We start from the raw sequence: 26,704 nt of genomic DNA on the forward strand, positions 1-26,704 counted from the left end.
TCATCAGGAGACACAACAAAGAGGCGCTTGTCTTTACACCCAGCCGAAAAGATGCTTAAAAGATATAAATAAATCAGCATTTCAGATGAATCATTGAGGCGCCACTGATGTCTCTCAGAGAACGATGAAGCCTCTTTGATTAGACACTTCTGACAGAGGATCAACAGCACAAGGGCGGGCGGGGGCAAAATGGGGCACATTACGTAAACGCATAAAGTACAGTTACAGTATTTATAAAAACAGGCATGAAAGAGCCAGTTCTCTAGCAGAGCTCCCATGTAGAGAGTTCTAGACTATTCTTTTACAGTCTTCTGTCTTCCTGCTAATATGGCGCACACACACTTTACATGTTTATTACTTGTTACCTATATAGCGCACACATATTCCGCAGTGCAGAGGATATGAAGCCATTCACCTCCTGCCTCAGTGGAGCTTACAATCTATGGTCCCTACCACATGCACACACACACATACAGGCTAGGGGAGCAAAGTAATCTACCAGTATATTTGTGGAGTGTGGGAGGGAACCGGAGTACCCGGAGGAAACCAACGCAAGCACGGGGAGAATATACAAACTCCACACAAGACCCTGCATATTGTGGCAGATGAGACGCAGGGTCCGGATGTGCAAGCATTCTGTCTCTGCTTTCTCTTATTACATTGGTCTCACTCATTTATTTCTCCCTTGCTGTTTTTCTGCAGAGCAGTAATTGTAACCGCTATCGGAACACAAAACCACAAAAATAAGTCACCGGATGCCACTAAATAACAAAAAGGAATGTGAGATGATCACATGACTCCTAGGCCGTAAGCGACTGGTGCACCCAATGTCTTGCTGAGTGTAATGAAATCAGCCGGGAACAGTATGGGAGGAGAGGTGACCTTTATGTCCAGGTACCACGGATCCCCTCAGGTCTGCACGCCATCACTCTCCACTGTCACTTTCCCTTTGTGAAAGAACCATCTCTCTGCCTCCCTCTATAACCACTGCACTGCTTCTCCCCCCAAACTACCTGAGCGGCTTATGGGCCTAATTCAGACCTGATCGCAGCAGCAAATGTGTTAGCAAATGGGCAAAACCATGAGCACTGCAGGTGGGGCAGATATAACATGTGCAGAGAGAGTTAAATTTGGGTGGGTTATATTGTTTCTGTGCAGGGTAAATACTGGCTGCTTTATTTTTACACTGCAATTTAGGTTTCAGTTTGAACACACCCCACCCAAATCTAACTCTCTCTGCACATGTTACATCTGCCCCACCTGCAGTGCACATGGTGTTACCCATTAGTGTGCTTTTTTTGTTTGTTTTAGCTTGCTGACAATTCTGAATAACCCCCTTTTGCCCAGTGACTCTCAGGATTCAAATCGGGCTCCTCATACTCACCTGCTTTCCAATTCCAGCCTCTCACTCCAGCACCCAAGACTTCTGTATGGAGCTCTCTAGCCCAGCTGACCAGACTCGTTCAATAAATCACCCAACCTTCTCTACAGATGACCCTTCCTCCATTTGATACTACCCCTCTTGTTACTACCAGCTACCATCTCATCCCTCTAGTTATTATTATCCTTTATTTATATGGCGCCACAAGGGTTCCGCAGCGCCCAATTACAGAGTACATAAACAGATAAACAAAACAGGAAAACAGCAACTTACAGTTGATGACAGTATAGGACAAGTACAGGGTAAATAAACACAGTTACATCAGCAGATGACACTGGAATACGTATCATGTGGCAGAAGATTGCTGGATGTGGTACAGTTGAAGATTATTAAAGTAAGACAAAGGATAAGCACATGACGGAAGAGGGCCCTGCTCATGAGAGCTTACAATCTAAAGGGGAGGGGTAGACAGACATGGGTGACACATGAGGTACATAGAAAGTGTAGAACAGAGGGTTAGGATGAGATTTGGCTGGGTTTGGTGAAGAAGTGGGTCTTGAGAGATCATTTGAAGTTTTGTTCCTAGTCCCAGCCCCCCCCCCCCTTTTGATTGTAAGCTCTCTGCCCTGTGTCTCACGTCGGCACCTTCTCTCCCCACCTTGTATGTTCCCGTTTCATGTATTGCTGTCTTTGTATGATTCGTTATATCAGCTGTCAGAGTTATGTGGTATTTACATAAATGACGATGCAGGAATACAGTACAATGCTTTCATTGATCTTTTTATTATAGCAAACCATCCAGCTACGCGGTAACAATACATACTGTATAAAGGCCATTTTACGTAAAGTGTAGTTATCGATGACACGCTGTACTGTAGCGCATGCACTTCCTGCGCGGACCCCGCTGTTTGTGCCAGTGACTAAGGAAGTTCTAGGCCGCTTTATCACGATGAGGATACTGGGTCCTAAAGGATTGACAAGCGGCACTGAGTTGGCCATTGGTTAAACCCACAAATATTTAGTCGTCACTTTGTGGGTTAAACCAATGTTCACGTATTCGTAATATCACATACTGTCAGTTTCCTTATTAACCAATGACACATTGAGACAAATGCTATTGGCTATTACAATGTCACACCGATATATTTTACTTTGAATGACAACCGCGGGACGTGTCCAAGCAAACCTACGTCTGGCGGCCATACTGTATGCGATCCGTCTGGCGGCGCCTCTCGGCACTTTATTGAATGGTGTGATACTATGTAGCACACAGTGAAGGCTCCCTGCAATTGCAGGAGTGATTATTCCTATATATTATCATCATCTTCTTCATCCCAGAGTAACACAACCACTAAGGAGCAGCAAACCGCTAATCGCCTCGGAATCACCACACATGATTAAGAATACAGAGCGCCAATTACATCCTTAAGCATAAATATAGGAAACCTAATTATAAAAATAGTTCAGATTTAATAAAGGGAGAACATTACTTTCTTCTTGCAATATATCAAACAATAGAAGAGAAAAACATAGAAGTGTACAACAGAATTACAGTACCGTCCTGCCGTCTTCTGACGCAATGGGTTCAATGTTTTATTTTCACATATAAACATAAATTCAGGTAATGCGGCATTTCATAGCGGCCAACAGTCCATTAACCCGTAGGTTCTCAGTCTGGGTCCTCAGGAGGACCCCAAAGAGATCACGTTTTCCAGGTCACCCAGCAGGCGCACAGGTGTGCTCATTACTCGACATTCTAAAGAATCCACAGGTGGGGGTGATTATTTCACTTGTGATCCTATGAGGAGACCTGGAAAACATGTCCTGTGTGGGGTCCTGAGTATGGAGTTTGGGAACCTCTGCATTAACCCAAAGTTTAGTAATATAATAGGCTCATAGACCATGCAAAATAACCCCATTCCACCCAGTACAACTGCTCCACTCCAGAACTTCCCACTCACTATTACGGTTGCCTAAAATAAATACATTAAAGAGGAAGGCGTTTTTTTTTCAATATCCATTAATTCAGCCCAGGTGGCTGCCTCGTAGGTGTGAGGTTTGGGAGCAGAGCCTATTGAACCAAAGGGAAGGGACATGTTGGGGGGAGAAGGGTCTGGTATCGTGTTCTATAAGATGATATGACACGCATGTATGTCATATGTAATATGAATAGCGGGGAGGTAAAATCATGCGACACACCAGTGTTGCATGTGAGACAGTTATCAGATGATACCCCCATAAAGCATGTCCTACTGTATATACTGTATATGGCCCTAAGTGCTTTTTCTCTTCTTCTTTCACCTAGAAAAAAAAAAAAAAAAAGAGTGAAACAGAAGACGACTAATGTCGATAACCCCAATGCACGGAATGCCCAGGCTCCGGTGATCAATAACAGCCCTTTGATGACGGTTGTGTAACTGATGGCAAAAACACATTTGTGTCAAGACACACGGAAGCCAACCGGTCCAGATCTTCCAAGTGAGATACAGTATGGTCATTAAGAGTCCGGCTTTGAAGGTCTTGCGGCGGCCTCCTGTATCAGCATAGTACGCAGGATGGAACACCGGGAGAGAGGCCGGGAGAGGCTCCATCATCAGCTGGAGAGAGAACAGAAAGAGATACGATTATACCATTATCCACCAGACTGACACAGAATAATCCCCCCTCCACCCAACACAAACACTCTATGTGAGTGACATCCCTAATACTAATCCCATATGCCCCTCTGTGCCCCCTCCAATCACCATTTCTCTGCCAGACGCAGCAGTGCACAGCCAGAACGGATCTTGCTGGGAGGAGCTCCGTCACTGCCTTGGGGCACCTGCATTTGGCATGGAAGGGCAGCCTGCAGATCTACTAGGGGGCTCAGCTTTCTGATATCGGCAGCCCTGTCCGCTCTTCATGAGGAATTATCCTCCTGCTAAGGCTCGGCAGCAGCGCAGTAAATAAGACATATGCCCCAACTGCAGATCAGGGCAACACCCCGCCAAACCGTGAGGGTTGGGAGGTATGAGCAATAAGACAGCATGAACGGGAAGAGCAAATACCCCTCTATCCCTGTCACGTCTGGCCCTCTGTCCACACATTTTATCACCCCCATCCCCAGTGCATGGTGCTACCAAGGTCCAAAGTGCAATGTACAGTACCACCTGGACTTACTCCTAATTCTAATTGAGGCCCCCCGCGTTACTGCGCAGCAGTTATTTGTACCTGCCTGTGAGGTCACAGTCTGTATGTGATGTCACCTGGCCCTTATAACTAGGTGGTCTCATTAGAGAAAGGATGGGGGAGGAGAGAATGACAGAGTGAGGGAGAGTGAGAAGAGAAAGAGAGGGAAAGAGGGGCAGGGTGATGGAGAAGAGAAAGAGGAGAGGGTGAAGAGAAAGAGGGAAAGAGGGGCAGGGTGATGGAGAAGAGAAAGAGGAGAGGGACAGGGAGAGGCAGAAATTAGAGAGAGGGAGAAGGTGAGGAAGAAGAGAGGGAAAGAGGGTGACTGAGAAGAGAGAGAGAGAGAGAGGAGAGAGGAGAGGGAGAAGAAAGAGGGACAGGGAGAGGCAGAAATTAGAGAGAAGGACAAGGTGAGGAAGAAGAGAGAGGGGGAAAGAGGGGCAGGGTGATGGAGAAGAGAGAGGAGAGGGAGAAGAAAGAGGGACAGGGAGAGGCAGAAATTAGAGAGTGGGAGAAGGTGAGGAATAAGAGAGAGGGAAAGAGGGTGACGGAGAAGAGAGAGAGAGAGAGAGAGAGAGAGAGAGAGGGGAGAGGAGAGGGAGAAGAAAGAGGGACAGTGAGAGGCAGAAATTCGAGAGAAGGACAAGGTGAGGAAGAAGAGAGGGAAAGAGGGTCAGGGTGACGGAGAAGAGAGAGAGGAGAGGGAGAAGAAAGAGGAGAGGGACAGGGAGAGGCAGAAATTAGAGAGAGGGAGAAGGTGAGGAAGAAGAGAGAGGGAAAGAGGGTGACGGAGAAGAGAGAGAGAGGAGAGAGGGAGAAGAAAGAGAGGGAGGTGAGGAAGAAGAGAGAGGGAAAGAGGGTGACGGAGAAGAGAGAGAGAGAGAGAGAGGAGAGAGGGAGAAGAAAGAGGGAGGTGAGGAAGAAGAGAGAGGGAAAGAGGGTGACGGAGAAGAGAGAGGGAGAAGAAAGAGGGACAGGGAGAGGCAGAAATTAGAGAGAAAAGGACAAGGTGAGGAAGAAGAGAAAGAGGAGAGGGAGAAGAGAAAGAGGAGAGGGACAGGGAGAGGCAGAATTTAGAGAGAGGGAGAAGGTGAGGAAGTAGAGAGAGGGAAAGAGGGTCAGGGTGACGGAGAAGAGAGAGAGAGAGAGAGAGAGCGCGAGGGAGTAGAAAGAGAGCGCGAGGGAGAAGAAAGAGCCACAGGGAGAGGCAGAAATTAGAGAGAAGGACAAGGTGAGGAAGAAGAGAGAGAGAGAGAAATAAGGATGACGTGAGGAACGGAGGGAGTGAGACAGGTAGAGAGAGACACACAGGGGGAGGGAGAGAGAGAGAGAGAGAGAGAGAGAGAGATTGTAAAAAGCTTAATAATTACAGCAGCGGAATCTGGGATATAATGTGAAACACGTAGTAAAAGTTATTATATCAAACAATCTCCACAGGGAGCGACATTAAATCAATACCCCACACAAACATACCATTATAAATGCCATCAGTGTACGGCTATGGACTAGAAAATAACAGGGACCCATAGAAAATGCAGTAATAATGAATAAAACATAGTTACAAAGCGATTCAAACTTCGCAGAATACCAATAACTCATCCAAGGGAAGACAAATACACACTGATGATTTACCTCCCAGACAAAAGAATTCCTATCCCCTTTGTCACACAACATACAAAAGTAACACACACACACACACACACACACACACACACACACACACACACATATATATATGAATTGTTGTACTTTTGCAATGTAATGTGAAGACTAGGAACATAGGGGTATATTCAGTTGAAGTCGGGTCCATTCCGACATGCATTTGTCGGACTGGATCAGACACGCCCTATTCAAATGAGCAGCCAAATCCGACTGTCGGATTTGTCCGCTCACGGTGTCCCGTCCTGCTGCTGCTAGCGGCTGCCCGGTGTAGCTGTCAGCGGCGAAAGGGGGGAGCTATCACGGGGGGACCTGTCAGGCAGCCGGGGCAGACCCATCAGCGGTGGCCAGGGAGAGGTATCTGTGGCGGCCAGGGGGAGCTGCCGGGAGTGAGGACCCTGGCCGGGGGGACACCCTGCTCACTCCGACTTTTTTTTAAAGTCGGATTGAGATTGTCGGAAAGGGGGCAAAAACCTGTCGGATTTAGCCCCATTTCCGACAGAAGCACGCGGATAGGCAGCTATTCCGCCGATCCACGTGCTTTCCGACAAGTCGTATTCCTCGACTTGTCGGATAAAAAAGCCAGGGATTGAATAGGTCGGAACCCCTTCAGACCTGAAAAAGTCGAAAACTGCCGTCTTTACGACAAGACCGCAGTTTCGACTTCAATTGAATATATCCCACAGTGCACAATACTGTAAGGGACTGTGCTTAATAACACATAAACAAGAGGACGTATCACTTTACAGCTCCAGGGGTCACAGCAGAGCACAGGATCAGATGACCGGATGCCCTGTCCCTGGATCACCAGTCCTGACTGCAGGTAAGTGTAACCGGAGGGTGGGGTTGTGGGGGGTAGCCGGCGGTGGTGCATACGCTATCTCACAAGCTCTATCCCTGGATGCGATAATTGATACATCCCTGCAATGTATTCAATGTGGATTTGGTCGTATTTATCACATCCCATACACACATGAGATGTGGGTTGTGATAAATATGCCCCATACACATCTCTCATCATCTGAAACCATCAGTGACGTGCGATGATTGCTCACTGCGTTCCCCGTGAAGTCCTCTGCGGACCAGACCTCTAGGTGTACAGTCAGAGATCTCTGAGCAGAAGATGCCGCTTATTCTGTTCCCGAGAGAGAAGATGCCCCCGCTCATTGTTACTCCCCCTAGGTGCGCCGTCTTCCAACTTCCCTCCCCCACATTAATTTACACAGTAAAATTGTACATAAACCCATTCCTATGAAGCCCCATAAAGCCCCCATTTATCTATGGACAAACTGTCTCCGGGTGGTGTAAAACTACAAGCCCCAGAATGCTCCGCTAGCTAATTCTGTACAGGGTATTGTGCGATTTGTAATGTTGCGGCATCTGGAGAGTCATAGTTCAGACCTGTCATAACACAATCCATTACACTGTATTTTTATCTTGTGTCACATTTTTATATATTGCATTGTATTTGGTAAGCATACAGTATATTACAGATTAGCGTTTGCCCGTGGCTTCTATCACGTGGATGTCTGTTATTGCTCAGCGGAAATAATTTTACACGACAATAGTGGCATCAAATAGTGCGATATATATTTTAGAGTGTGCAAATTTGATATTGTACAAATTGATCACAAAATTTCTTGATAAATATTCACAGATTTTCCTTTGGGGATTAACACACAAAAAAATGCTTGTGGCTACTAACGCGTGAGCAAGTCACGTACAGCTGCCCATGGGAGAAGCAGCTGGTCCTGAGATCTATGCCTACAGACCTGCGTTTTTTTCAAGGTGGGCAATATATGTATTTATAGTCATTATGGAGTTAAGGTCAAGTGTCTGGTTTTGCCCCTATTGCTCCTCTCCCTGATTTCACATCAAGTTCATACATACCTCACTTTCTTTCTAGGTCACTAAGCAATACAATAGTGAATATACTGTATGATCCAAATTCATCCCGTAGTTTTTTTTAGTGATGCCATAACAAACAGACAAACATTCCTAATTTTTTTTCCATCTCCATAGTTCATACACAATTCCTAGAAGTTTATTTCTCCGAAAAAAACCATTGCTATGTGCAGATAACCCGTACAGTTTTATTATATGTATAGATAACAGACAGTCCCTGCGCTGTACCTGTTCACTTCCACTGATTGTGTAACCGTTCCTTTACCATGGACCGTTCCCTGGTGGTGGGCTATGAAACCGCGAGCCGGAGTTTCCGTCAGCCGAGTCAGTCGCGGACCCTTCATCCCTGGAGACAAAACACAATTCCATTAGGGAGCAGAGCCGGATAGAACATTCAATGGTGATTTGGACAACAACAACATTGTATCACTGGGGGACAGCAACGAGACCCCTCTCACTGGGAGGATTCTGTCACATCAGCGAGCAGGGCCCTCCGACCTCTATCTGTTAGTTATTCCCCAGCCTCCTTTATTACGGTCCTGTTCCCAATTGTACAGCGCAATGGAATATGCTGCCACTATCTGCTAGAACGTAATAAACAGGTCACAAACCAGCGTCACCCTGAGCGGCTGATGGCCGGATAATGACGTGATGGATGAGACGCAGCTTAGAATACTTTGCTGAAGATCTAGTTTTGTGTCTCTTCAGTACTCTGATGGCACAGGGCCAATGTCCTGTGTAATCGCTTCCCACACAGGAGGAGTTTTCTCCACTTAATTAAAGCTGCTCGGTCTCATTCCAGCTCGGCAAATGTGACTTCCCTGGAAACGCAGCAGCGGCGGTGGGTGACCTCATCCACCATCCCCCTGCTGCAACGTGCCATTAAGCGATTCCCCCAATATCCTTCTCTAATGAATGACCTTGTTTGCGTCCTTCAGCATCATTACCTCATTCAGTGTCCGCTCCTTACAGGCAGGAGGACAGTCTGCAGGCACAATGTCCTATACTTGCAGAATAAGGCCGCCACAAGCTCTCCGTCTATGGATTATAGTGAGTCGGTGCCCAAGACGACTCGGCTGGTGCCCACAATAGCGCAGGTCTCGGCTCACAGTCTCCCTTTTATGGCCGCTGAAGGCAAGGAAAGAGTCGGCCTGGCTCGGAAATTTATTAACGCTTTGACCACAGTTATTGTCTTACCGGAACATTATCGCTGTAACAATGGGAGAGCGTTCTGCAAATTGTGCATCCCAGAAGTGGGGTCTACTAAAGAGGAGCGGACGACTGGTATAAAAGTACCATAAGAGACATTACAGACTTTGCCGCCATGTGACTTATGATTACAGGTAAAATAAAATAATTCCCAGAAAGCAGCGTACCATTATCTAGGGCAGTGGTGGCCAACGTGTGGCTCTTTCTTCTCACTGATGCGGCTCCCGCCACACCTGACAGCCTGCATTCTGCACACTTTGACCCGCGGCCAGGTCCCAACTTGCAGGGCTGCCGGTAGCGGAGGCGGGAGCACACCGCTGGCACTACATCACGGCCACGCTCCCTGCCCTGTCAAGGACTTCTGCCATTGCCGTGTAGAGCAGCACCTGTCTGGCCTCACTGTCCACCGGATCACTGTCATACAGGTGATTGCGGCTACCAGTGACCGGATGGGGGAGGGGGGAGAGATAGAGGGTGGGGAGGCTGAAAGACAGAGTGAAGGGGGAACAGGCTGAGAGAGAGCGCAAAGGTGAAGCAGGCTGAGAGGCACAGAGTGAAGGGGAGCATGCTGAGAGGCACAGAGTGAAGGGGAGCATGCTGAGAGGCACAGAGTGAAGGAGGAGCAGGCCGAGAGGCACATAGTGAAGGGTGGGAGGCTGAGAGGCACACAGTGAAGGGGGAGCAGGCTGAGAGACACAGATTGAAGGTGAAGCAGGCTGAGACAGTGAAGGAGGAGCAGGCTGAGAGACAAAGAATAAATGGGAGGGCAGGCTGAGAGGCACAGCGTGAAGGATGGGAGGCTTAGAGGCACAGCGTGAAGGATGGGAGGCTTAGAGGCACAGCGTGAAGGATGGGAGGCTTAGAGGCACAGCGTGAAGGATGGGAGGCTTAGAGGCACAGCGTGAAGGATGGGAGGCTTAGAGGCACAGCGTGAAGGATGGGAGGCTGTGAGGCACAGAGTGAAGGGGGGAGGCTGTGAGGCACAGAGTGAAGGGGGGAGGCTGTGAGGCACAGAGTGAAGGGGGGAGGCTGTGAGGCACAGAGTGAAGGGGGGAGGCTGTGAGGCACATAATGAAGGGGGGAGGCTGTGAGGCACAGAGTGAAGGGGGGGAGGCTGTGAGGCACAGAGTGAAGGGGGGAGGCTGTGAGGCACAGAGTGAAGGGGAGAGGCTGTGAGGCACAGAGTGAAGGGGGAGGCTGTGAGGCACAGAGTGAAGGGGGAGGCTGTCTTGTTTCAGTGTATTTTATGTGGATCTTTATTGTTTCGGTGTTTTTCGCCCCAAGTGTGACTAAAAACGGGGGTGACACACATGGTTATGCTCCTACAAACATCATACCGAAGGCGGGAGCACAAAAATGGGGCATGGCCTTGTGGCAGTTGGACCACTCCCCATTTTTTGCACACGCACCTTCTGCGCACGCATTATACCGACTCTTTGAGTTGACTGCAGATATTATTGGTCTCTTTCCCTCTGACTGGTTGGCCACCCCTGATCTAGGGTATTATAGGCCATGAGGCCCCTCCAACAGACCTGGGCTGGGGTAATTAGTCCCCCACTTTCCACTTGGAGGCCCTGACCCTGGGATGGCTTTGTCCTGTCGACTGTCACTACCCCGAGACGGTATGTTGATCCTGGAACGTCCCTGCGATGTGTTGCCGAGTGGTGCCGGATCTCCTGCGAACGCACAGACTGCTGACCAAGCATGTGCGGTGGAGATTGCTGGGTAGAACCCTCTGCCGGCAAACTTTGCTAAGTGCAGCCCATAGGCTACAGCAGTGCAATGCCATCTTCAGATGGCGTTAGCTGCAGGGGCCAATATCGGAAACGCTTCATATTCTGGCGCTTGGTAAACCTGTCAGCATCGCATCCCCTTTAGAAACCTATGGGGCCTGTAGCTGTTGTCGGGAACGGTGGCACTGTGGTATCAGAGATATCTGCTGCGGCTCCTCCTTGTTCCATCATGGGGATACTGAATATTGTGCATTTCCCCTGAAAACGGGTGTTTTCAGGGAATATGCAGAAAATATTTAATGGTAAATAGGTCCCGATTTTAGTATTTGCCTGGGTGTTACAATACAAGCTTTCCTGTTATTGATCCTCGCAAGACACAGTGGCAGTAACCCTATATTTACTATCAGGGGATTATTACAGAGAGCCAGTGAGATATGGACAACACAGATTGGCGAAACGCGTGGATTTATTTATATAAGAATGTTCGCGGGGATGATGGATTTCTTTCCATCTGACCTACAAGCACAGCTGAGGAAATCTCCCCCCCATATAAGTGCAGACCCCGGGCTATAGGGGTAATCAGAGCCGGCCCTAACCAATTTGATGCCCTAGGCAAGATTTTGGCTGGTGCCCCCTAGCACCGCCACTAGTTCTGCAGGAGATGCCTGGCATGAGTCAGCTGGTAGCTCTGCTAACGTCTGCGCCTTTTGTTTATGAAAATGCATCTTATTATTTGCATTACTATGTGGCTAGGATGCACAAACAGCTTCTGCTGATTAAAATGATATGCAGCATACCTATATTCTGTGTGCGACTGCAGCTGTATCTGCATACGAAATGCAACATTACAGTGATTTCCAGGAATACACTGCAATGTAGCATTTCGTATGCAGATACAGCCGTAGTCACACACAGAATATAGGCATGCCACATATCATTTTACTCAGCCTGGATCTTCCATGTTACGCCGCGCACCAAATGATTCCAACAAGTGACATTGTATCTTGTTTAGATTTCGTTGCATTATTAAACCGTGATAGCAAGTAGCAGCCACTGTCACTGTTCTATTGTGGAAATGGAATAAGGATACAGTGTAACATTCTTCCTCCAACTGTACCGTCTCCTTGTATGAAGCCGTCTCCATCCTCACATAGCGCAGGCGGTGAATGACAGGAGACAGGTACACTGGATTGTGGCTACTGACTGATCACTATGGCGGCTTTCTATGTTAGAAGCGTAGCACGTTCTGCAGGTAGGTTATTTTGTACCAGGACACCGGAATATATTACAGGACGGTGACTTTGGCTGCGGCTCAGTGCGACGGATATGCCCTTTTCAGTCACTCGCTGCGCCGGCGAATAAATTAATTCTTTCATTTTTGTTATCAGCTGTTGGAAAACTCCTGTAAGTGCACAGACACTTTCAATTAGGAGCCGCGTCCTATTGGTGTCTCTCTGGATGATGAACGAGGTCTCCTATCTCCATGGCGGTTCTGATAAGGTGCGCAGCATACGCCAAATGTATCGCTGTCCTGTCAACCTTCCCGTCGCCTCTGTTTAATGCTCAGACTTGGGAACTACAGGAACGGTTCATCTTAGTCATACTGGCTTCATAGGGATGACTGAGAGGCTAAATAATAAACAGGAGAGTCACACAGACTCCGGCCTATCTATATATCACTGTGTACGGCATACACCAGCCCTATATCAGGGGAAATTACCTACTCCAACACCCTTAGGGTTACAGCTACCTGGGAAAACATATTTATTATTAGCAGTGTCTTACATAGCGCAGTATATTCCGTTGCGCTTTACAATTAGAATAACAGTAATAGAACAAAGCTGGGTAAAAACAGACAGTGGTAGGAAGGCCCTGCTCGCAATCTTACACATAGGCATGCACACGGGGAGTGCCTGGTGCGCACAGGCACCCCCTAATGTCCGGCACCCCCCGCACACACCTGTTGCTGCTGCCGCCGATTCCCGTCTCAGTCTGACGCTGAACTTGAAGGAAGGAGAGCGCTGTGCGCGTCTCTCCTGCCCCTCACTGTGCGTCCCTGTCTCCGGCAGTCATTTACAATGTCTCTCGGCTGTCAGCCAATCAGAGCTCGCAGACCGGCTCTTGATTGGCTGCCGGCCCATGAGATTTGATTGGCTCATAAGCCGGTGCCATATTTCAAATGGCCGCCAGAGACAGCCGGAGACTCGGTGAAGTGAGGCACAGGAGAGACGCGCGCTGCGCTCTCCTCTCCTCAGCGGCAGAGACGGAAATCGGCGGCACTGGCAACAGAGGAGGGTGAGCACAAATGGGGGCATATGTATCTGGCACCGCTGGGGGCAAGTGTGTATGTGGCACCGCTGGGGGCAAGTGTGTATCTGGCACCGCTGGGGGCATTTGTGCATCTGGCACCGCTGGGGGCATTTGTGTATCTGGCACCGCTGCGGGCATTTGTGCATCTGGCACCGCTGCGGACATTTGTGCATCTGGCACCGCTGGGGGTATTGAGTAAGGTGCACCACTGGGGGCATATGTTTATATTGCTTTGAGTGCCAATAGGTGGTGCTAGACACGCCCAGTAGGTGGTTCCAAACACACCCCTCCGATGGTGCACCCCCTAATAAAATGTTCTACGCACTCCTCTGATCTTACAATCTATAGGACATAAAGAGCAATCGTCCGGGGGGGGGGCGGAAAATGAAACCTAGACGTCACAGAGAAAGTGTCATCGCATTGCAACTGCGGAGATCCAATACCGGTAATATAGACTGAGGAGCTATATAGGTAAACGGGAAAATAATGAATCGCAATGGAAACTCTCCGCAGACACATGCATCAGAATGTCAGGGACCACATTAACAAGGGGTGTGACAGGATTAGGGCTCCAGGCCAGCCTTATAAAATAAGCCCACCCAATCCTGCCATATCTAGTCATGTTATGAAGTGTTGGGTATGTTTTGCCAGCGGCCGGGATCCCAGAGGTCAGCATACTGACCCCGGCCGCCAGAATGCCAGCGGGAGAGGGGCAAGCTCAACGGAGCCCCTTGCGGTCTCGGTGGCTTGCTGTGCTTGCCACAGGTTCTGTTCCCACTCTGTGGATGTCGTGGACACCCACGAGTGGGAATAGTTCCTGTGTGTAGGCATTCTGTCCATCAGCTTTGCCAGTAGCGGGAATAGTCTCCGAGTGTCGGCATTCCATTGATGACTGCTAGGAGCTGATTGGTTGATACTTTATCTTCATCCACTTTATCTCTTTCCAAGGCTTAATACATAGACCCCTTTATCCTTCCGGCACTAAGTTATTTACTGCACACTCATTTAAATCTTCTGTGGCGCAATTTGATGTGTTCTAAATACATCGCCCTGAGACATCGTGAACACAACGCCGATTATATTTTCAGGCTGGCAGGCCTGCGCTTACATCCTGACAGGTAACGCTCATTACAGCGGTAGACAATCTCCGGAATGAACGCGCTCTGTACGCTTTGTCTCCATATTTCAATACCGGAGAGGCACAATTTCCACCATAACATCTGCTGTGTCTCTTTTTGACAAACTAATTAATCTTGTGTGTGCATGGCTGGGAAATGTTCATCCTTATATTGCAGCAACATCCTCCCTCGTCTTCATCTCCGAAACCCAACTACACTCATCCCCCCGCCAGTTGTAACCAGGGTCTAATGAGACCTCTGGTACTCGGTGCTGAGGGATGAGACACAATGCCTGAACACAGTGCGGCCGGTGACTGGGGTGGGCCGAGCCTCATTATCGTCCCCATACACGGGCATGACTGGACACCAGTATGCCCTTCAGCTGAGGTCAGGGTTACTCTGCCTGGGCCCAGCCATCAGCAAACCACAGGGTCGGACTGGCCCACAGGGGTACCAGGGAAACCACCGGTAGGCCCCACTGCCTGAGAGCCCACTCCTTCCTCTAGGGATCAGGTTCCAGACTGTGCACTTGTATTATACATGGTAGATATGTTGCATTACACTGCACTAAACTATTGTGTATTTCAAGCCTCTGTGGAGGCTGGCCACACCCCCTTTGTAGGCTGGCCACACCCCTAAGTATGGGCCCCTATCACTGCATTCCCCCGGTGGGCCCTTCATATCCCAGTCCGACATTGGCAGACCGTATGGGGTTAATTTGCTGTTCGCCTATGGCTCAGTGTCTCTGACAGTCAGTAAGTGACAAATGCACTTTAGGGGATTAAGCGTCAAGATAAAATTATAATTAACAATGAAAAATTGCCCTACTTTCCGGCTTGCTAAACAGCAATTATTACTCGGAGAGTCACTGGGTTTCATTAAAAAAAAAAAAAAATTCTTTCATAAAAACAGGTAAAATAAAAATAATTGCAGTTTCCCCATTACCTTATATTGCGTTATATCGGTTAGTGTCAGGTATTCGGTCATACAAAGATTAGATACCAGGGTAATGGGTTTCCCTTTGTTGATTTAGGTTAGACTCTTTAGGGTATATTAACTAAGGTGGGAGGGTTTTTTTAGTAATGGAGATGTTGCCCATAGCAACCAATCAGAACCCACTTAACATGTATCTAGCTGCTTCTAGAAAATCTTATTGGTTGCTATGACAACATCCCTACTTCTAAGAACTCACACCTTAGTAAATGTACCCCTTTGTGTGTGTACGATGTGTCTATATCAGTGGCTTGCACGCCTGTCCTAGTGGGTCATTTAGGGCCAGCAAAACTGGTAAGGGCCAGTGCAAAGTAGTCCTGTAGACCCTGTGCACAGGTGCGCCCACAGCTGCAGAGCAAGATGGCGGTGTGTGCGGAGGAGCACCTGACGATGGAGGAGTTGGGCGGACTGAGGGCTTCGCCTATTAATTATGTGGAAAAATAACTTGTTTCAGGCGCAGGGATATTAGTATAATGTTTATCTATATAGCGCTTTTCTCCAGAGGGACTCCAAGCACTTAGGGTAGGAGGGGGAACATTTTTAGAGACGTTCTTTCCTAATGAAAGCTGATGGGCCTCTTTATGAAAGTGAGATCTACATATTAAAATGGAGGAGCCAGTTGCTGGGTCCTGCCAGCGAAAGCTTCCCCACCAACAGACGCAAACCCGGCACTTCAAGCCGGGTCACACCTGCGCCCAGGAATCCGGCACTGCCTGGTGAGGTGGCGATGTGAATCCGCTTGCCGCAACCAGCCAGGGAGCGGAGTATCTTTGATTGCAAATACGTAACTGGCCTGTAATGGGGCATTCTCATGTAAAGCATCATTATGGCCCGGCCCCCAGCTGCTCGACACCGCAAATCACTGCACTGGATAGCGTAAGGAGGGTCCGCCATACTGCAATTCATGGCGCCGCGCTCCGCATCCCTAACACTTCTAGCTGCCTTCTAGGATCCCCCGGAGGAGCGGATTTGGAAGGAGGCCAGACAAAGAAAACCCTGCTGAGATCACGTACTGCGTGACTGATGAGTGATCACACAGTGGCAAACGCAGGATTTCTAGAGGGGGGTTTCCAAATGCCCTCCATAATATCCCACTCTGTAGAACACTGGAGAAAGTGCAGGAGTCTGGGGGAGCAGTAGAAGAACCCAGTAATGACCATGGACATAAATGTAAACATTGGTCTTTTTATACACCGCATACTGTATGGAAAACAGTATTAATATATAACACTATAGATGCAGAGTATGGCACTTGCTAAGCACACATTCTCCCACCTCATGGTAAGGCTCCTGTCTCTTCTTCCTGGTAGCTACTCTCTGGTCTAGTGCACTGACTGAGGATACACACACACACACACACACACACACACACACACACACACACACACACACAGCAAACTTGGTAGAAGAAGCTGCTGCCACTGGTCATGTCCCATACACTGCATGATGTGGTGGCAGCTCTAGTAGTCGTATTATATACCAATGCTATTGTTGTCATCATTTGAGCCACTTGCCAAGAGGCGGGGGGTTTCCAGGCAACCGGAAACCCCCCCTGCGTTTGCCTATGTCACATGCCTCTGCTGAGCACAGAAATGCAGGGGTGTAGGTGGCAACAGGGCCGCCAGCAGGGGGGGACTGGCGACACTGGAGTCCCGGGCCCAAACAGAGAAGGGGACCCAGCCTGGTTCTTACAAGTATTCTCTCTCTCTCTCCAACCTATTTCTTCTGTTTCTCTCTAACACGTCCCTTTATTCCTTCTCTTTATTCTCTCACTCTTGCTCTCACTTCACCCCTCCCCCCGAAAATAAAACACAACGCAATGTTTCCCTCTTTGCATCTGACATTTGGCGGCTGACTCCGCTAAAGTGTACACACACACACACACACACACACACACACACACACGGCGCAGGCCTGTGTTATTTTTTCGATTAGCATTTTTCATTATCTTTCCTTCCTCCCATACATCAGGGAGATACCACGCGGCTGGGACGTCTGTGCCCTACTTGGATAAGCGAGATGCAGCTAATGAATTATGTAGTAATTCCCCGTCCCGTCTTGTCCTGGCTCCCACGCTGCCCGCCATCTTATCACCGGGAGCAGATGGGCTGCTTGCAATGCTTTTCGCTCACGCTGCGATACGGGGAGGGAAAATTTACAGGGAATTGTTAACGGGGAGAGGAGACACGAGCGTCCTTCCATTCGCTGCGAGCGTCTGCCTGTAGGAGATCGTGCTGGAGTCAGCCAGGCCCAGGACGCGCAAATGTCCTTCATCCACATTCCGCTCAGCTCAAGCTGCAGGCTCATCCTCTCTCCGGGTTATTCCCAGAGATTCCAGAGACTTTAATCCTTAACACATTTGTACAACTGGATGAAAAAATAAATAAACCCTTCAGCGCATTTTATTTACATGTAAAACAGATGCGGCCGGTCACGCTTACACCCTCCTAGTAACATGTCAGCTGACAGTGCGCAGGGAACATGTTTATTTGCAGATTGGCCGTTATGGGTGGTTGGCGTTACATGATGCTGGGGTCCTGGGACTGGATTATGCCATCACGCTTGGCCGCTTTGGCCTGTCACATTATATTATTACACTACACAGGTGATGTAATATACAGATCAATGGCCGCAGATAATATCTATGACGGGTAATCAGCCAGTTCTAATTATATCACATCACTGTATATTAGGAACTCGGGTGCGTTATAAAGGTATGATGCGCCCACTATCTAATGGTCTGATTCAGTGGCGCAGTGAATGAAGTGTCCATGTTGGATACGGGGGAGCGTTTTTGCGCCAAAGCGCACTACGCATGCAGGGCGAATGATTAGCAAATATACGTTGATCTTTGTTACATCTAACGGCAGAGTAGAAGCCATTCATTTAGATATCAATAGAAAGACGCATCAGCATTGGGGCTGAACAGGAATCAGGCCCATGTGCGGCCGCATTACGCGTACAGAATACAATGCGCATAATCGTCCGTATTCAGATCTGAACGCATCTTACAGAACGCACAGCCCTGTGTATACGCTTCACCGGCTACTCGCCATCCTCAGTGGGCAATTGCCCCAGCCCTATACTAAGATACAAGAGATCCATCTGAAAACAGGCGTATGTACCCTTACATATAACTCTACGTAGCACGCAACTGTGCTGACACGCCCTCACAGACCTACACCCCATTACAGCACAGTAACGCCCCTTTAGCTGTGACCGTACGATTGTCACGTGTATATCTCTGCATCGCTCATACTTGCACAGTCCCGGAACACACAACATAGGGGGTCATTCAGAGTTGTTTGCTAGATGCTTTCGTTCGCAGCGCAGTGATCAGGTAAAAAAATCGGCACTTATGCGTATGGTGCGCACTGCGCACCCGCGACTTACTTTCACAAAAGCCGATGTAGTTTTACACAAGCTCTAGCGACGCTTTTCAGTCGCACTGCTGATCGTTGAGTGATTGACAGGAAGTGGGTGTTTCTGGGAGGTAACTGACCGTTTTTGGGGAGTGTGTGTAAAAACGCAGGCGTGCCAGATAAAAACGCAGGAGTGGCTGGGGAAACGGGGGAGTGGCTGGCCGAACGCAGGGCGTGTTTGTGACGTCAAAACAGGAACTAAATAGTCTGAAGTGATCGCAAGCTAGGAGTAGGTCTGGAGCTGCTCAGAAACTGCACAATCTTTTTTTGTAGCCGCTCTGCGATCCTTTCGTTCGCACTTCTGCTAAGCTAAGATACACTCCCAGTGGGCGGCGGCCTAGCGTTTGCACTGCTGCTAAAAGCAGCTAGCGAGCGAACAACTCGGAATGAGGGCCATAGGCTATGCCAACAAGTGTATGTGTAACTATAGCTCACTCACTATACCCCCATATAATGACTAAGGGGGTTATTCAGAGATGAACGCAAATCTCTGGGCACGCAGCCGGATCTGTGTTCATCCTGGCAGCGCAGCCGGATGGTCAGCGGCCATGTTTTTTATCGGAGTGGCTGTGTGTGACGTCACGCAGCCATCCCGAAAAAGGCGTACAACAGAGAGATGGCGAGACTGGTACAGGACTTGGCATCACCCTCCTCGCCATACCATAAGCAGCTACCTAAAGTGTGCAACATTTGGGGTCCTGTGCTTACAAACCACCCATTTGCCCGCATTAATCCTTGTAGTGGACTGGATACTACTTTATAACACAACCGTGCCCCTCCCAATGAGGGCACCCTGCACTGAATGACGCAGCTCAGGCCACATCTGGTGCAGATGCCAGGTTTGCAGTCGTCGGGTTTGTAGCACCATTTGTTTAGTACCACACAAAGCCTAGCTGCCGGGGATGTGTGCTGCCTGGGGCGGTCAGATTCGTGCGCTCTCACAAGCAGAGGGATGGTCAGGATCCATAGTGACAGACATATGCCGAGCAGATGCCTCCACAGGGAAGTCTTGTGGATCTGGAAGGATTTAAGCTCATTTGTCTAGGATGTGGGAGGGTCTCTCCGTGGGGGATAAAACGCACATAACCAGTTATACTAAGCAGCAGGGGAGACTGCGAACAAAGAGATACAAAGAACAGGAAGGAAGGAGGACGAGATATCTGGAAATAATAAAGTATAAAAATATAAAAAAATATAATTGATCTTTGTGCGTTGCCGACAGCATATGCGGAATTGGTAACGCCACACCAGGCAATCACTGCTTGTAGTTGCTACGGCAATACCCCTTTTCCACCATGGTTACAGCCCGGTCTACCCAGGTCGCTGCTTGGTGTAAAATGGTCTTAACTATGTAGCTACCAGGGCCGAACCTGGGAAGAAGGCTAGCCTGCGGTATAAACGGGTGACCCGGGTAATGCTAAGAACCTACGGAGAGCCGGATCACCGGTGGTTGTAGTGGTATTATCTCCAAGCTCCGGCAGAGAAGACCCACCACTAACCCGAGTGCAGCCTGCGGTGTAAACGGGGGTTTGAAGCACCTGTGACAGGGCATGACACCGTGATCAGATACCCGGGTTGGACAGAGTTTTTGCTGGATAAAGGGTGTGTGTAATGGGTGTGGTATGTTAGATAGAATAGACTTAAAGGCCCTACACACTGCGCGATCCGCCGCCGAGCTGCCCAACGGTGGGGTGGCAGTGACTGGGGGAATTAAGTTTCTTCACTCCCCCCGGCTCCATAGCAATGCAGGCTAATATGGACGAGATCGTCCATATTGGCCTGCATGCACAAGCGACGGGGACCCAGCGATGAACGAGCGCGGGGCCATACATTGTTCATCGCTGGTGCCTCCACACTGAAAGATATGAACGGTATCTTGTTCATTAATGAACGAGATCATTCATATCTTTCACTAATATCGCCCAGTGTGTAGGGCCTATTAGGTCGACCACTATTGGTCGACAGTAAGTAGGTCGACATGGTTTCTAGGTCGAGAGGAACTCTAGGTCGACCTGTACTAGGTCGACATGAGTTTTTTACATTTTTTTGGTGTCGTTTTCTTCGTAGTGTGACCGGGAACCCCAATTAGTGCACCGTGTTCGCTCGCCATGCTTTCGGGCCAAGTTACCGTTCCCATTTGTAGTCAACGTGGATCGTAAAGTATGAAAAAGTTGAAAAAAATGAAATTTTACAAAAAAAAACAACTCATGACGACCTACTTACTGTTGACCAATAGTGGTTGGCCTAAGTCTTGTCGACCTAGAGAACGGATCCCGTGTGTAATAAGGGTTTCTTTAACTAACTGAAGTAGCTGAAGAAAGAATAATGGAGGCGTTAGATTTTCATACATTTACCTGCTTTAAATTTTTATTTTAAAATGAAATAGGGATTTAAAAAAAACAAAAAAACAACACATTTAATAGGATAAAGATGTTCTAAATATCTTCCTCGTTACGCAGTAACATTGAGAGCGTGAAAGTGGTTTGGGGGCCGGATGTCTCGTCACGTCTTCTACACTCCAGGGGCACTGTAGAGCGATAAAAAGCTTTTCCAGTAGGCCCGGCTGAAGCACCTGCTGGTATAATGGTCCCTGGAGTGAACGGGGGTCTCCATGATTAAGGGGGACATGTACTAAGCAGTGATAAAAGTGGAGAAGTAAGCCAGTGGAGAAGTTGCCCATGGTAACCAATCAGCATTGACGTAACATTTCTAATTTGCATACTATACAATTGTATGGAGCAGCGGATTGGTTGCCATGGGAAATTTCTCCACTGGCTCACTTCTCCACTTTTATCGCTGCTTAGTACATGTCTCCCTAAGCACCAGTTTGGGCTGTCAACATCGAGCCCGGTAACAACAGGATTAGAAGGGTTACGGGAAGTGGTTATTTTGTCAACGCTAATGATGGGTTATGGGGGCATTAGGAGAGGGTAATATACCGACCACGGGCATCCAGACCGCCCGCAAACCCACAGTTGCAGGACATAACCATATAGTCATGAAAGGAAATGGAGCATATATTCCATGTATTTGCACTCCCACAATGCAGAGCTGCAGCCATTATGCTGTATCACTGTTCTGCGTTTATTATCACTGCGTGCAGAAAGTGCCATCTCTACCTTATCTGAGACACTGAGCAGAGCAGGAGAGATAACGCCGGATCACCGCGGTGCCAGGCTCTTGCTGTAAAGACGAAATCGAGCAAAACTCCCCCCCCTCCCCCCCGCCATCCGCCAACGCCTGCATTAATTTCTCATTTAATTTATTTTTCTTATTACATTCCGATAGTCTCAGATCAGTAAAGCATCAGATACTCAGCCCCAGGTAGACTAGAAATCTTTTCATTTGTCTGAGACGTTTATTGCTGAATATCAGGTAAACGCTGGTTACAAATGCTAATAATTGCAATATTGGGGGGGGGGGGGGGGGGTTCACACCTGACCGCTAGGCTGCTAAAATTGCTGTCCTGCGATCAGATAGTCGCCGCCCAAGGGGAGTGTATATTCACCGTGCAAGTGTGCGATTGCATGTGTACGCCAAGCAGCTAAAAACCCCTCAGTCAGAGGACAGCTGCAAATCCGGTCGCACCTCACTCACCAGTGAATTATTTTTCTACTGTGTGTGGTGTGTGCGCAGCCCAGGACTTACTCCTACAGTGTGATGAGAACAGGCAGATCGGTCCGGACCTGACGTCACACACCCGCCCTGAAAACGCTTCGGAACGCCTACGTTTTCCCGAACACTCCCAGAAAATGGTCAGTTACCACCCACAAACGGCCTCTTCCTGTCAATCAGCTTGCGTATGGCTGTGCGATTCTAATTTTTGCACCATCCGGAGAAAGAATTGACTGCATAGGAGAGGAATGGGTTAAACATCCTGTGAGGGGTGGACCTAGCTGTGAGGTAGTACAGCCTTAGGAAAAGGGGGAGGGTTAGGGTATATAGACACTGTAGTGGCCATTTTGAGCCTCTTGGCTGTTCAAATTTCCTTGGGGTAAGTCCTGCATAGCAGTTTGTTCCCCCCTGTTTTTGAATTTTAGTGCACTGTTGAGCCATGACCTCCAGCCGCCCACGCCGATCTGCGGGCGCCCCAGCTCGTTACCAGGCCAGCGAGGCTGAACCCGGGGCCGGGACGTCCGGCGCGGGGGAGGCCGTGTCTGTGCTGGAGGCTGCTGCAGAGCCTTTGGGTGCAGGGCGCCGGACGCGCTCATCCGGCGACCCTGCGGTCGCGAGTGGGGCTGCTGGCGGCCGCGGTGTGCGGCGCGTGGCGGCCCCGAGGTCAGGCATGCTGGATAGACAAGCGCCCGGCGGGGGGGACCAGCGGTCCTCACCTCCGGGGGCAGTTGGGAGCGTCGGGACGGTGGTAGCCCGCTGGCGCGCCTCGCGGGACGCCGCACGGCACCCGTCGAACTTTCTCCCAACCAGTTCCCCCTGCCAGGGCCGCTCTCAAGGCCCACACGGCGGGGGAGAACTGTGCGAGCAACAGAGGTGACGGCGATCCGGCCTGGGCCCGTTGGGGCGCCCAGCGCGGGATCGGCGGGTGGAAGTGCAGAACAGCAGGATGCATTGTCAGTGGGGGACGCCAGGGCGGGAGGCGGTAGGGCGCGCGCCCGACGGGCGCGCGCACCAACGCGCGGCTCCGGCGGCGTCGCTCGCGCCCGGGTGCGCGCAGCGACGCTGCATCGTTCAGTGTCCCCTCAGCCCTCCTCGCTGCGGGTTAATACCGGCGGGGCGGGGAGGGCTCAGGGCCCTGGTGGTGATCAACCAGGTTTGATGGGCTTGTCCGCCAACAGTGCGGAAGGGTTACACAGCACTGCACCACGGCCTTCGCATGCAGCACGTAGCAGGGCCTCCCGGGCGGGACGGGGCGGCTCATCCGTCACTTCCGGGGTCCCTAGTCGGGCGGGCACGGCAGGTAGGGGGGGATTTAGGTCCGGGGTGGGTTACCCGGTCAATATGGACCTTTCCCCTCAGGGCCGACCTATTTGTGGTCCTGATGGGTCTTGGCTTCCCGTGCCCATCAGCGGGTCCACACGGCGCGTTCCGCCTGCTCGGCAACCAGCAGGGAACGCTCCGTCGCCAAGGGGTGCAGATTTGAATCAGGACGCGTTCACTACGGCCCTCGCCACGGTGGTGGCTGCTTTGGGTCCGCTCTCAGCGGCCCCAGAACGCGAGGTCGGGTCAAGAGGGTTTCCTAGCGGATCGGGCTTGGGCGCGGGCTCTGCCGCGCAGAGGGTGGCGCGTGCGTGCCGTGAGCTTGGTGCGGCCGCGGCTCAGCTGCAGCGGCAGCCACGGCGGGGTGAGACGGTGCGTTCATCCAGCACGCCATCTCCTGGTAGGGCTAGGCCCTCGCCACGGGGTGTCTTTGGGTCCTCTTCCCTCTTTTTGCCCGCAGTTGATCAGAATGATACGGAAGAAACGGAATCGGAGGTTGAGGACGTTTCATACATCGCCCCGGATGAATCTGGATCCGATCATTCTACGGCTTCAGGTGAGGCGGAGCAGTCTGTGTCGGTCGCGAGTACTCCCTCGAGTTCTCGCAGCTCGTCCCCTTCGTCCTCTTCTTCCTCTTCTTCCTCCTCCTCCCTTTCCTCGGCGGTGTCCGACATAAGTAGCACGGCTAAGGCAAGGAAACGGGCGATTAAGTACGCCAAAAAGGCGGCCGGGAGGCAGGAAAGGCACAAGAGGCGAAGGCGGATTAGCAAAGAATCTCGCAAGGCTAGGAAGCGACGCGACTTGCCAGGTGTGGTTCGCTGCGAGTATACAGCGGTCATGCGAGGGCTCAGGGATAGCTGCAGCAAAAGCATTCGTAAAGGGGACTTCGTAGATATCTTCGTCTTGACGAAGAGCGCGAAGAAGGAGTTCAAGGCAGCTACCGCTAAGAAGGGCATAGGGGCCGAGGCATTTCGCACGTTCGATAACTGGCTGGCAGGGTTCTGGGTTTTCGCGGCTTGTTACCTTGAGGACAGGCCAGACGAGCACATGAACATCATCCGGTACCTGCACCTCGTGCATGATATGCAGCGCACGTCGGCGGGTGACGAATGGCTTAGGTATGACGAGGAGTTCAGAGAAAAACAGGATGGGTTGTACGTTATGGACTTCGGGTTCAAAGACGTGGAGGTCTGGCTTAGGGTCACCAGGGCCTCACAACAGGCCACGGAGCCCCGGAGCGCTGGGGCGGACGGACACCGGGTCGGTCCGTCCGCCCAAGCGCTCGGCGGGGTCGGAGGGTCGGCCAAGCCAGTTAGGTCGGCCGTCCGGACTGGTAAACAGGCAGGAACTAAGGGGTTATGCTTCGCGTTTAACAACGCGGCATGTACCTACGGCAAGCAGTGTCGGTTCCGCCACGCTTGCATGCATTGCGGGGGTTCCCACCCGGCCTCCTCCTGTTTCAAGAATACTCGGCAGGGTCCCCGCGCTAAACAACCCTACGCTAGAGGAGCACCCGGCGGGAGTGCTCCGCAGGGCACCAACGCCAGTTAGGCTAGAAGCTATGCGAAAATGGCTGAATTGGTATCCGAATAAGGAGGATGCCAGGTTTTTGTTCGAAGGTTTTAGTTTTGGTTTCCGCTTGCCTGTTGCAAGCGAGGTTACAGTTAGGGCGCAGAGGAACCTTCAGTCGGCTAGGTCCTTGCCTTTAGAGTTGCGGGAAAAAGTCGATAAGGAGGTCAAGCTGGGCAGGATGGGGGGGCCTTTTGCTGCACCCCCCGTGGCTGACCTCGTCATCTCCCCGGTGGGGGTGGTGCCCAAGAAGACACCTGGGGCCTTCCGTCTGATACAGCACCTTTCCTACCCACCGGGGGCCTCGGTAAACGACGCTATACCTCAGGGCCATTGCTCGGTGGTATATCAATCGTTTGACGAGGCGCTCAATTTGGTCCGCAGCTACGGAAATGGGGCCCTCATGGCAAAGATTGACGTCGAATCCGCTTTCAGGTTGCTACCCCTCCATCCGGACTCATTTCGTTTTATGGGTTTCCGGATTGGATCGGAATATTTCATCGACAAATGTTTGCCGATGGGATGTTCCGTTTCATGCTCGTATTTTGAACGCTTTAGCACCTTCCTACATTGGTGCGTGGAGTCTTCGTCGGGTGGGCACGGAGTTGCCCATTACCTCGATGATTTCCTTTGTACGGGTCCGGCAGGTTCACCGCGGTGCGGCAACCTGCTTTTCAGTATACGAGCTTTGTTTTGTCACTTCGGCGTGCCAGTTGCCGAAGACAAAACGGAGGGGCCGATCTCTTGCCTGTCATTTCTGGGTATCGAGATCGACACAGTGGCGGGCGAGTGTCGCCTGCCTTTGGACAAAGTGGCTAAGCTTCGCGAGGTCATTGGACAGTTCCTGGGCTCGCGTAAGGTTAAGCTGCGACAGGCGCAATCCTTGCTGGGCATGTTTAACTTTGCTTGTCGGGTCATCCCGATGGGCAGGGTTTTCTGCCGGAAGCTGGAAAGAGCAACCGCGGGATGTGCCAGGCCGCACCACTTTGTAAGGTTGCCAGCCGAGATAAAAAGAGATCTGGCAGTGTGGGCCTCGTTCCTGGAAGATTTTAACGGGGTTCGAATATGGCAAACACCAACGACAGATAGCGCCAGATTGCAGCTTTTCACCGACGCGGCGGGAGCATCCGGTTTTGGGTGCTATCTTGAGGGATCTTGGTGCGCGGCAGCGTGGCCAGCGGAATGGCATCAGGCTGGTCTCACTAGGGACCTTCTGCTCCTGGAGCTTTTTCCCATCATGGTTGCGCTGGAAATTTGGGGCGACCGGCTAGCACATCGCAGCATCCTGTTCAGATGCGACAA

The 26,704-nt window shown here is 50.4% G+C and overlaps 1 protein-coding gene across 3 annotated transcripts in view; it reads right to left on the reverse strand.

Annotated features, from left to right (window-relative positions):
- Nucleotides 1-2,144: 2,144 nt before the first annotated feature.
- Nucleotides 2,145-26,704, reverse strand: part of TRIM44 (tripartite motif containing 44) — a 144,651-nt gene continuing 120,091 nt past the window's right edge. For all 3 annotated transcript variants that reach the window (XM_063946291.1, XM_063946293.1, XM_063946292.1), the window contains exons 6-7: nucleotides 8,342-8,459; nucleotides 2,145-3,978 (exon numbers count right to left, since the gene is read on the reverse strand). In XM_063946291.1, coding sequence (XP_063802361.1) covers nucleotides 8,375-8,459 — 85 coding nt within the window. In that variant the 3' untranslated portion in view covers nucleotides 2,145-3,978; nucleotides 8,342-8,374. The remainder of the gene's footprint in view (nucleotides 3,979-8,341; nucleotides 8,460-26,704) is intronic.

Source organism: Pseudophryne corroboree, chromosome 11, assembly GCF_028390025.1.
Source record: "Pseudophryne corroboree isolate aPseCor3 chromosome 11, aPseCor3.hap2, whole genome shotgun sequence".
NCBI lineage: Eukaryota > Metazoa > Chordata > Amphibia > Anura > Myobatrachidae > Pseudophryne > Pseudophryne corroboree.